We start from the raw sequence: 11,636 nt of genomic DNA on the forward strand, positions 1-11,636 counted from the left end.
CCGGGGTCTCCAGATGCAGTGGCCTGGCCAGAAGGGGACATGCTGGGGACTGGGCTCATAGCAAAGAGCTGCCGCGTGTGGACAGGCTGAGACCCAGACACACTCTACTCAGCAGCGCCCCCTATGCCTAGGGTGTGGAGCTACATCTGCTTGAGCAATGGAACCCCCACGCCACTGTGAGGATGCAAGATGTGCTGCAGCAGCTCAGAAAGCACGGCAAGCTGGTGACCCCATCAAACAAGAGTCACCCCCTTTCCACCACTTGGTTCCCTGGCTCCCAGAAAAATGATAGCTTGAAGGTGGAGGAGGGGCTCTGCGCTGACCAGAGCTGAAGACAAAGCGACACTGCCCAGGTGAGCCACTGGGCAGCACCAGCTAGCAGCACGGCCTCGGGAATCCCCTTCTCCAAGCCCCAGGAACAAGGGGACAGCCTCAGACTGAATTTAAAACAGAAACTGTGATGCTGTCAGGAACAAGGCCGCAAAGCAGCAGGAGCAGAGGCACAATAGGAAAAAAGCAGCCAGAATCAACCAGCAAAGCCACAACTGCCCCCATCTGGGTGGAAAGCTCAAATGTCAAAAACACACCCACCCATAATTTTCTTAATAACGCCTTCAACTATCTGAGAAACACTGCCATTATTAAGTACCCATGCTGGGCCACCGGTCTGGTACAGACCCTGTTCCCCACACACGTGCTGGTACGGGCAGCCTTTATTCTGGCCACGAGCTTCCCCGTGGTTTCCTACAAATCCGCTCAGGAAGGAGGGCGCTGTAAGGCTACATTTGCACTTCCAGACGGTCCTGCTTGAGCAAAGCTCCAGACTGGAAGCACAAACCCAGTGGTCCATGTCTTTACATAGGCCGGCGCAGGTTCTAGCCCCGGGTCTGACGGCCCGGGCTACCTCTCCGTCCTGGGCAACCGGCGGCAGGCTGTCCCTCTACCTTTACATCCGTATTTCCCCCACCAGGTTCACGGAGGTGCTGCTAAAGAGGAGGAAAGGTTGTTTCCACAGTTCAAGTACATTTGGAGGACACTGAATTAAGCACAGGCCATTTAGTGAGGGGCATGTGGGAGCATTTAAGATCATAATATGCATTGATTTCCCAAGAAGGGGAATCGAGTCGGCAGCCTTTTTTCCAAACTTTTTGGATCATGCATCTCTTGATTCATGACACACTTTCTATTCATTTATCAAACATTTACTGAGAGCCGAACTCTTACCATCAAGGACCCTACTGGTGTTCTCTTTGGGCATAGTTTGAGACCGAGCTCATTTTACAGACTTAAAAGTATCTCCCCTTTGGGAGGAGATTCTCAGTTCTCTGGTTTGTATTTGCTGCTGGACTGCTTCCCCTCCTCCCTGAAGGGGAGATGCTATAAAGACCTCCACCATGTCTTCATTGCCTGGTTTGGATGGTGCCATGGTGAATTTGGTGCTAGAGTCAGGGAGGGTTGGAGGAAGAGGAAGGAAGCTATTTAGAGGGCGATACTCAGATCTGTGGCCCGCGACAGGGCAGTGGAGAAAGAGCAGCCAGACAGACACTGATCCAGAAAAGGAGCGGTAGAATGTGACCCTCCATTTCACAGTGTGATGGCCAGAACCTCAGGGGCTCCGAGGTCAAGGTCTTGGTGGCTTCAGGAAAGCCTCTTTGACTTGTAGCCTAAAGTGAAAGGGCAGTGCCCCGGAGAAATGGAGTGACAAGCACCAGGTGGGAACCAGGAACTGGGGGGTTGGGGGAGCAGAGTCTGTTTCCTCACACCTCACACTGGGCTAGACCTAAAGCCAGTAAAAGAAGTAAAACCAAAATGTGTCAGGCACACCACCGGTGTGATCGTATGTAATCCACACTTGCAGAGAAGGCATTATACCCATTCCACAGCAAGGGAAACAGAGGCCAAGGAACAAATCTGAAACCACAAGCCTAGCAAGTGCCAAAGCCCCGACTAAACTCCATGCTTCTAACTTCAGAGCCTGGCGCATCACGTCAAGAGATTTAAATTTTTCTTCTCTTTGACAGCAGAATTTTTCTTGAAGGAATTCTTATGTGGAGACCTAACCTACAGAACAGATAAAAACAGAGCTGCGCAAAGTGGGATGGGATGCAAAGTCCACCCCCTCCATTGGCCTTCTCTTAGCTTTCCCTCCAGGTGTGTATCCCAACCCCTCGGCGGTCCCCAGGGCAGCTCCACAGAGTACCTCCACCAGGTGTGAAGCCACTGGCCTCCAGCCGCTGCTCTCAGGAGTGTCCAGGGACCAAACATTTATTTTAATTTTTTAAATACTTATTTTTGAGGGAGACAGTGTGAGTAGTGGAGGGGCAGAAAGAGAGGGAGACACAGAATCCAAAGCAGGCTCCAGGCTCTGGGCTGTTGGCAGAGCCTGACTCAGGGCTTGAACCCATGAGCCACGAGATCATGACCAGAGCCGAAGTCAGACCCTTAACTGACTGAGCCACCCAGGCGCCCCGTGGACCAAACATTTAAGACAGTACTTCCCTTGGCCCTGTACTTGCCCTGCTGAGCTGGGAAGGGGAGAATAGGGTGTCGAAATACTTTTCCCTTCAAAGGACAGTGTGGGAAAGTAAGTCCCCCAGGGCTAGCTCTGGAGGAAGCCCTGCTCATCGGAGGTCCCCAAGGCACTAATGCAGCTCCAAGTGCATCACAAGGAAACCCTCCATCAGTACACCAAAAAGCTGGAGCCACAAAAAGACACCAGAGAAGCTGAAAATAGCTCAGCCACCGTGGGGGCAAAGCCTTAGGACACGGCGGACAACTACCGGGGTTTCACGCAAGCAGAGTCGATCTGACTGGCAAGACGAAATTTGCGGGCAGCTGCAGAGACACCCAAGGTGTTCAGGGTGTTCTGTGGTAGTATTTGCCAGTGACCTACTCCAATATCCATTCTTTGTGACTTCTTTGTAATGGAACCACTGATTTCTGCTGGCGCACGTACATGGGTACCCAAAATAAAAAGTACTCTTCCCTAAGGAAAGTATTCGTCCCTGCTTCCCTTGCAGCTAGGTGTGGCCACAGGACCAAGCTCTGTTCAACCAATGTAACTGAAGCGCTGTGTGCGATTTGGGGCAGGTACCCTTCTTGTTCTTTTCTCCTGACAGGCGAGGCCCCAGGAGCCATCTTGGACCATGAGACGGCACGCTGCTGATGAGAAGAGAACCACCATACCAGCCCTCTGAACTTCCCCCGCGTGAGTGACAGACAGCTTCTGTCTTGGTCAGGCCGCTATTTGTTAGTTGCTAAGAGCAGCCAAATCAAGTCCTAACAACCAGCAGCCCTAACCTTTAACAGAAGGGTCCTCTGTGGGGGGGGGGGGGGGAGGAGCAGAAGCAGCTATGAGGAGGCCATAACTCCCACAGCACCCCTACCTCCAAGAGTTCTGCTCCACCTTCGTNGGGGGGGGGGGGGGGGGGGGGGGAGGAGCAGAAGCAGCTATGAGGAGGCCATAACTCCCACAGCACCCCTACCTCCAAGAGTTCTGCTCCACCTTCGTGCCCAGGCATCCATCCCTCCCAGGTCCTGGGCCAGTCCCATGGGCCACCTGCCTCTCTTCTTCTGGAACCAGGTTAGAGCCTTGCAAGTGGACAGCACAGAACTAGCAGACAAGTCTTTGGGTTCTAAGCCAGCTCTGCCACTCGTTCATTCGTTCATTCATTCATTCATTCACTCACTCATTCAGTAAACAGTTCTACTATTTCCCAGGTACCATGGCTACAACGCTGCACAACAGAAGACCTTGTCCTCATGGAACTCAGAGGCCACTCAGGGGAGAGACACACAAAGGCAGAAACGAGTATGCATCAGGTGATAAGCGTTGTGGAGAAAACACAAGTAAGTAAGGAGCTGAGGGTGGGTTATGCAAGCAGCCCAGAAGCCCTCTCTGAGATGGTGCCTAACAGAAAGGAGGGAGTGAGGCACGTGGATATTTGGGAGAAAAGCTGGTTTTGTCACCTACTCCAAGTCCTCAGTGCTATGCCTCAGTTTCCCCTCTCTGGAATGGTTTGTAAGATAAAAGCCATTCCAAGGCAACCTTGTGCTATCCTGGCTAACACTGTGGCTCCAAGGAGCATGTTCAAAGCAAGTCAGCATGGGAATCAGACTGGACGGGAACAGAGGGTCCCCTTGGACAGCGCTCCATGAACTTCGGGTTAGAAGGGATATGAGGCCTGCAAAGTGCCCTCCTCACCAGGGCTGGCCTCCCCAGTGTCCCTTCTATGTCGACCTGAGTCAGAGCACTAAAAGGCTCGCGATCAGACAGTCTAGGCTCCCGGTCAGCCCATGCGTCTCCCAGCACCCCAACCTGGGGCTGCATGGCAAGCCTCAGTCGGCCATTCCTCTGAATTCTCTTGCCCCTGGGCTGAGGCACACAGGCTTCCGGCCATGACAATTGGCGGACAGGGTGCCACCCTGCGCCCTGGCCATAGGGAAGTTGAAGGTGGCTGACCCGAGGGGGATAAGGCTACAAAGGAAGAGAGGGTGGCGGTGGTTTGTCAGGGAAAGGGGTGGGGACAGACAGAGGATGGATGGCCGAGAGGCCAAATAAAGCTGGGGGTCTGTGCCGGCCATTACTGTAGTGGTGCAGGATGGGACCACAGCCCAAAGCTAACACCAGGGATTGGGGTGGGGGGCAGGTGAGGAGGGCTGAATCTGCACACCAGGTATCCAACAAGCACCCTGCTCATGCCAGAGGCTGGATGCTATCGTCACCGCTGGGGCTCGCAGGCAGTGGGAGGCAGACAGGCACAGAGTGGCAGCCTGGTGGCCAGCACACTGCCATGGCAGGGAGAACCTTTGAAGAATCTAACTCCTGGGTAATAAAGTAGCTCCAAGTCTCAGCGTGCCGTGAAGGTGGAGGGACGAGCAGAGTCTAGACACAGTAGAGCGTTTTCACCTTAACGGAATCCTTTCTATAAAGGGTTTTAAGGAGGTTCTCCAACGCCCCGGGGGAAGTAGCACACAAGGCTCAGCCCTGCTACCGCACTCTGTGGCTGCATACACGTGCACACGCATCTCCTGGGTGCCGTCACTGGAAGTCACTAGGACTCGAGCAACTGAACCCACCCCCTGGTCTGCATTCCCTTATCTGAAAAATGAGTGGGTGCAGAAGACCATTTCCGGGAGGCTTCCCAGCTCTAGGAGTCTGTGTTCTATGATTTTCTGGGTTATTTAGAAGCAGCGTGGAAATTACCCTTTGCCAACTGAATTCTATTTTGTACAGCTACTTGTAGGAATCTAATGGCAAGTGCTTTTGCAAATATGAAGAGGCTCCTTGAGACAGATCTTCTGTGTAGATTCTTTTGAAGGCTTTCCTTAAGAGAAGACCTACAACGGGGCGCCTGGGTGGCTTAGTCGGTTAAGCGTCCGACTTTGGCTCAGGTCATGATCTCACGGTTCGTGGGTTCGAGCCCCACGTTGGGCTCTGTGTCAACAGCTAGCTCGGAGCCTGGAGGCTGTTTCCAATTTTGTGTCTCCCTCTCTCTGACCCTCCCCTGCTCATGCTGTCTCTCTCTCTCTCTCTCTCAGAAATAAAATAAAAACATTAGGAAAAAAAAGAAGAAGAAGAAAAAGATCTACAGGGGCGCCTGGTGGCTCAGTCAGTTAAGTGTCCAGCTCTTGATTTAGGCTCAGGTCATGATCTCACTATTGTGAGATCAAGCCCTGTGTTGGGCTCCACACGGAGCATGGAACCTGCTTAAGATTCTCTCTCAAAAAAAAAAAAAAAAAAAGAGAGAGAGAGAGAGAGAGAAAGAAAAGAAAGAGAGAGAGAGAATACCACCAAGTCATGAGGCTTGGGTGGCCCAGAGTCATAAACCTAGATCTGCTACCTTGTTTGACAAGACCCATGACAAGAGAGAGACTCCATGCAACTCCACCTATGTCCCTGGGAACAGAACGTGACAGGAAAACCCACCAGTTGAGCTCCCAGCCCTGCATTCATACCCTAAGGCACAAATAGGAAGTGAGCCCAGAGCCGAGGCCGAGCTCCGTGGCCTCTAGTTCTGAGGAAGGCTCAGGCTGGTCCGTTCAGCAAACTTGCAGAGGGCTCCCGGGGCCTCTGCACCAAGGATGTGAAGACACAGGCTCTCACTAGGGGAGGACCACCTAGATCCTGCCCGCCCCCCCCCCAGGAAGCGCAGTGAGTGAGCTGTCCACAGGGCTCCTCCCACCTCCCTTAGGAGTGGAGGGCCTTGAACTTAGCTTAGTCAAGCTGTCCACACAGCAGCCGCCGGTTGGGCCCTGCCAGTTCTGGCTGCTGCAGAAAGAGCCCACCGACCACCATCATTGCCCAGGACACGAGCTGGCCTAGGACTTGCCTTTCTGAAAGCCTGAAAGCAAGGCCTAGGCCCCAGCTCCCCTCAGTTAAAGGTGCAGGTAAAATTTTGAGCAACTGCTCGGTGCCCATTGCTGCTTGGGGCCCCCGACAGGCCCCGCTGGGGCCCCTGCCCTGGAGGGGCTCTCCGCATGCTGGAAGAGACACCCAAACAGACCCCGGAGCATAATTTGTTTCCGTCTAGAAACCAGGGAAGGCTTGTCAGCAGAGATGAGACCTGAGGTCAGAAATTATCCAGGGTTAAATCTCCAGTCTTCCCTGCTCGGAGGAATTCGAACCAGGTGAGAGCCCTTTCATCTCTCGGCTTCCCAAGGGCAGAGGGATCAAACTCCAACCAGCAGGAGCCCCTCCGCTCCCTTTCAACATGCACGCCTGGGGAAAAGGAAGATGTGGCAAGACATCCATGCCTCTGTCCCACCTCTGTGCCCTGCTGACTGCCAGAGGACATCCTCCAACACCTGCCCCTCCTCGGAGGGACACACCCCACAGATCCGGCGAAGGTGCTTTTGTGACCCCTCCCCCTGCCCCCTCCCCTCCTCTTTGCCCCCCTCCCCTCCCCTTCCCCCCTCACCTCCCCCCTCCCCTTCCCCCCTCACCTGCTGAGCCCAGTCTGCTCCCAACCCCTATAGCTTGCTCTCTCTTGCCTCAGAGCCAAGCCCAAGCAGGACCATGCTAGGAATACCCACCATGATCCAACCTCCTCCCATGGAACTTTCTCCCTGGGCTCTGCAAACTCACCTCTCCTCCCCAAAGCCTTCCTGCAGCTCATACCACCTCAAGAACCCAATCTGTGTCTCGCCTCCAGCCAGCAATTCATTCAGCCCCAGCCAGCCCACCCCACGCTGACCCTTTTTATCTTAAAATCCCTGTATAAACTCCCACCTCCTTCAGGAAGCTTGGCCTAGGTCGCCCCTACCCACATCTTACCGCTTCTTTTACACACGCCTCATCTTCCCACACCTCATGGCCCTAAAACTTCAGTCTTTGCAACTATCTGTCAATTGATACCCACAAACGTCAGCAGGATCCTGACACTCAGTTGCCTCAGACCGATCAAGTTCTCAATTCATACGCTTTATTAATCACCACAGCCAAGACTTCAGCTCTGACCGTGAGTTGGGCACACTGTCGAGCTCATTCTATGTTATCTCCCACCTTCAGAGCAACCTGCAAGGTAGCTTTGTTATCATCTTACAGCCGGGGAAACCGAGGCTCAAAGACGTTCACTATTTTGTCTATGGTCTCAGGGGTCTATCTGACCCAAAGTCTGTTTTCTTTCTTTCTTTCTTTTTTTTTTTAATGTTTATGTATTTTTGACAGAAGGAGCAGTGGAGGGGGAGCACAGAGGACCCGATGCAGGCTCTGAGCTGACAGCAGAGAGCCTGACACGGGGCTCAAATTCATGAACCACTTAACTGACTGAACCACCCATGTGCCCCGGAGCGATTTCCACCACACCAAGCTGCCTCTCCCTCCCTAGAATTCAGAATCACTCGATCAGATGGATAATACAAAGCCTGTCCTTCGGCAGCTAAAGGGCAAAGAAAACCCCAGAAATATTATATAACATGAAACCAGAGGTGCTCTCTGCTCTTTTCTTCTATCTTATAGATAAGAGAACTGAGGCCCATAGGTGCAGCTCACCATGTGGCTCAACTAAATGAGTATCAAACCAAAAGCACTGAAAAGGAGTCTAATGACTGTTGGGCCCCTCGGTTTAACCCCTGGGTTTAATGCTGTTTATGCTGTAGGCTATGTAATTCACCTGTAATTAAAAAAAGGTAAGCTCTATAAAGCAAGCTTGCAGGGGACCTGGGGTGGGGGGAGGGGTAATTCCTTTGTTAAGACTCACATTATAATCCTTTATTGTTTAGAATCAAAGTATTCCAGCGGGGGGGGGGGTTGACACCATCCTTGATGACTGCAGCCCAGGTGGCCACGCCCTGGAAGGGCAGAGATGGAGCAGTCCTTACTGAGTCCCTATGGGAGTGTACTGAACACCACACCGGCACTCCTCAGCCTTTTCTGTCTCCAGGTATACAAAATAATGATAATAATAACAGGGGCGCCTGGATGGTTCAATTGGTTGAATGTCCGACTCTTGATTACGGCTTGGGTCATGATCTCACAGTTCCCGAGTTCGAGGTTCTGCATGGACAGTGCGGAGCCTGTTTGGGATTCTCTCTTCTCTCTCTGCCCCTCCCCGGCATGCAAAATAAGTAAACTTTACTACTACTACTCCTTTGTGCTTTACAGGTTTCAAACTACTTCCTTTTACCCCTTTATTATATATTGGACTAGCATTTTAGTGATTGGGCACTGGGGGCTTGGAAAGGCCCAGAGACTTGCTGGGGGGGATGGGAGTATGGCTCTGTTCACCACATTTGTTTACCACTGATCACGCCCTTACCACGTGCCCTGCCCTGTGCTAGGCTTAAGGAGGGCTTCCGGAAAGAGGCATCGGCTCTGGCTGGGCAGATGCCCAGGAAGACCATCCCAGCCTTGAAGCCAGCAGCGCGTTGGGCTGAGAGCTTTTCCCATGGGCGGTTCTGGAGCATTTCTTAGTGCAGAACAGCCTCCAGCCTCTCCTCACAGTTCCGTCTCTTCAGGCTCTGGAGCCCCAGGAATTAGTCTATCCCTCCTGACACAGCCCCTCTCCCTTCTAGGTGGTGCCAAGAAGCTCTCTCCAAACAGGTGCACGTCAAGCCCCATGCTGAACTCTGGCTGCTCTGAGAGCAGGGCTGGGGGTGGCCCCCGCTCCATAATCTTCTCAGCCCAGCAGGGTATGCAAATCTGACGTGACTGCCATCCTCAGAGCTGTTCAGACCCTTCTTCACACCACAAAATACCCTTTGGGGGCACACACCTTTGCCCACTGAAAGTGCCCTCTCCTTTTTTCAGGCCACGCTGGTGGAGCCTCAGGGCCACCGACCGCAGGAGTCTCACACCTGTTTGCCCTCAGAGACCCAGCCCCCTACCACGAAGGGTGCACACAGTGCAGAGAAGAGGCTGTACAGCCATTCCCTCCCACTCTGCCCCCTAAGAGTTCAGCTCCAAATGCCAGTGCCTGCCAGCAGCAAGGTCCCTTCCCTCGCTGGGCCGTCACCAAAGTCTTCCTGGCCCTACCTAGGGGAGGAGCACCACCCCCTCTCTTTCTCCCAGCAGACATGTGCTCAGGCAGGCCACAAAGAAACGCATCTCCTTCCTGAGGCTGAACCTCCCTCCAGCTGTTCTCAGGGGCTTTGGGACACTTTCTTGGCTGAGTCTGCAGCCACCCCTGTCTCCCCAAAAGGGTAACATTTCACCTTGAGAAAAAATATGAGGGCTGTTTCTAAGGTGCACCCAACCTTGTTCCAGGAGACAAGTTCCTGTTTATAAAAGAGACAGGCGGGGTCTCACCTTCCTGGCTATGGCCAAGAAGGGAGCTGTTCCCTGGTGGCATAGGAGACAAGGATCCTACTCAGCTAGGCGACTCTGAGACTGTGGAGGGCCCACTTACTCCCCTTTTACCTGTCCCAGCACAGGCTCAGGAGGGCTGAACCGCACACGCTGCAAATGCAGAACACATCACCGCCTGAGCTGTTACTGGAGGCTTGTCACCTGCTTCAGGGACTTCCGCATGAGCTTCCAGCCTGCTGTTCTGCTGGAATCAACTACACAATACCGTTGCTCATCCCCTTCCAAAAACGGAGAGAAAGAGTGACCAGACCTCGGGGGTCCCGCGAAAACGTTGAGCCTGGCGATGCCCCAACTCCCCGCTCTCTTTGCCCGCAAACCCATTCCGGGCTGTCGTCCCGCGGTCTGCCCCAGCACAATCTACCGCCCACTCCACCCGAACGGAGACCCGGGACAATCCGCGCTCGGGCCCGGCACCTGCAGTGTTCTCGGGTTTGGAAGGGGCGTGAATGGTTCAAGGTCAGGGCTCCCCGTGTGGCCCGGGCGAGAGGCGCGCACAGGCGCTGCTCCAGGTCCCGCCACGAAGTGCGGCCCGGCTGTGGGCACACCAGCACGAGGCGGGGGGGTGGGGGGGGGTCCCAGCGGAGTCCGGGCCACCACTCACCATTTACAAAGACAGGCCGCGGCAGCGGCACCAGCAGCAGCAGCACCGAGAGCGGCAGCACGGAGAGCGCCAGCGCGGAGCGCATCGTGTCCTGGCCTCCGGCCGGGAGCAGGTGGCTGCGGGTGCGAGCGTCCGAACAGCGAGAGCGTGGGCGCCGCTCAGGGAGGCCTGGCTGTGGCTCCCGCGGCCGGGTGGTGACCCGGGGCTCCCGAGTTGCGCTCCAGCTGCCTCTCCTCGCCACCGCTGCGGCAGATCCGGACTGAGGCGCGGAGCCAGGCGGCGGAGCGGCGGGTGGCTGCGTCGCGGGCGGTGTCTGCGCGGCTGGGCCAGGCCGGCGGCTGCGGCGACTCTCGTCCCGTCCGCGCCGGCCCCCGTCCCCGCCCCCTCCTCCTCCCCTCTCCTCCTCCCCCCCTCCTCTGCCTACCCTCCCCCCTGCCCAGGAGCGCGCGGGCGGCTGCAGCGGGGCAGGCGGGGCGGGGCGGGCGCTGGGCCGGGAACAATGAGCAGAGGAGGAAACTCCGCCCGGGAGCGCCGCGGGCGGGGGAGCGCGGGCTGGCGGCGGGCTCCGGGCTAGCGGCCCCGGGGCGGGCTGGGTGGTGAACGTGTGTGCGCCGGGCGGCTGGGGGGCTCCTGACGCCGGACGGCTCCTCGCCCGCTAGTGAGCTCGCCCTGGCGCACGCGTGTCGCTCGCAGTGCTTCGACACCTCCAGGGCCCTCGCACGCCCACACCCGAAGCGCGGCGACCCCCCAGCCTAAGGATCTTTCGAGGCCTCAGGGCAGCAGAGCGCTGTGCTCCAACTCCCGAGAAGCAAGGCTCCCAGCTGCCAGGTGCAACTCACCTGCGGGCGGGCCCGCGTTCCGCACCACTTTGCGAGCAAGTCCATGCTGCCGAGTGTGCACTGAGCAATCCGGGCTAACTAGTTGCTTAATCTCTCCAAGTCTAGGTTCCTCACCGGTGAAATTGAGGCGATGGCAACCATAAAAAAAAAAAAAAAAGGACTTTTTGGGGGATCAATACGTGTCCATCTGTGTTCTCAAGGCTTTACCACTATTATTTCATTACTCTTAACAGCGGCCATGTTTTTAGCCTCATTTTGCAGACAGGGAATTGAGTCAAAAAGAGGTTAAGACATTTGCTCAAGATCCGATAAGTGATAAGTGCATACCCGCCTCTGAAAGTAGTTTGGAGAAATCCTTTGCACAGTGCCTGCTCAATAAGTATTAGCT

The 11,636-nt window shown here is 55.1% G+C and overlaps 1 protein-coding gene across 1 annotated transcript in view; it reads right to left on the reverse strand.

The window, feature by feature from the left end:
* Positions 1-11,293, reverse strand: part of PODXL (podocalyxin like) — a 58,597-nt gene extending 47,304 nt beyond the window's left edge. Inside the window, exons 1-3 of the mRNA XM_039243078.1 lie at positions 11,249-11,293; positions 10,908-11,161; positions 10,410-10,747 (exon numbers count right to left, since the gene is read on the reverse strand). Of these exons, the coding sequence (XP_039099009.1) occupies positions 10,410-10,747; positions 10,908-11,161; positions 11,249-11,293 (637 nt within the window). The remainder of the gene's footprint in view (positions 1-10,409; positions 10,748-10,907; positions 11,162-11,248) is intronic.
* Between the last annotated feature and the right edge of the window lie 343 nt (positions 11,294-11,636).

The sequence above is a fragment of the Hyaena hyaena genome, unplaced genomic scaffold (assembly GCF_003009895.1).
Source record: "Hyaena hyaena isolate Hyena2069 unplaced genomic scaffold, ASM300989v1 scaffold_8, whole genome shotgun sequence".
NCBI classification, from domain to species: domain Eukaryota; kingdom Metazoa; phylum Chordata; class Mammalia; order Carnivora; family Hyaenidae; genus Hyaena; species Hyaena hyaena.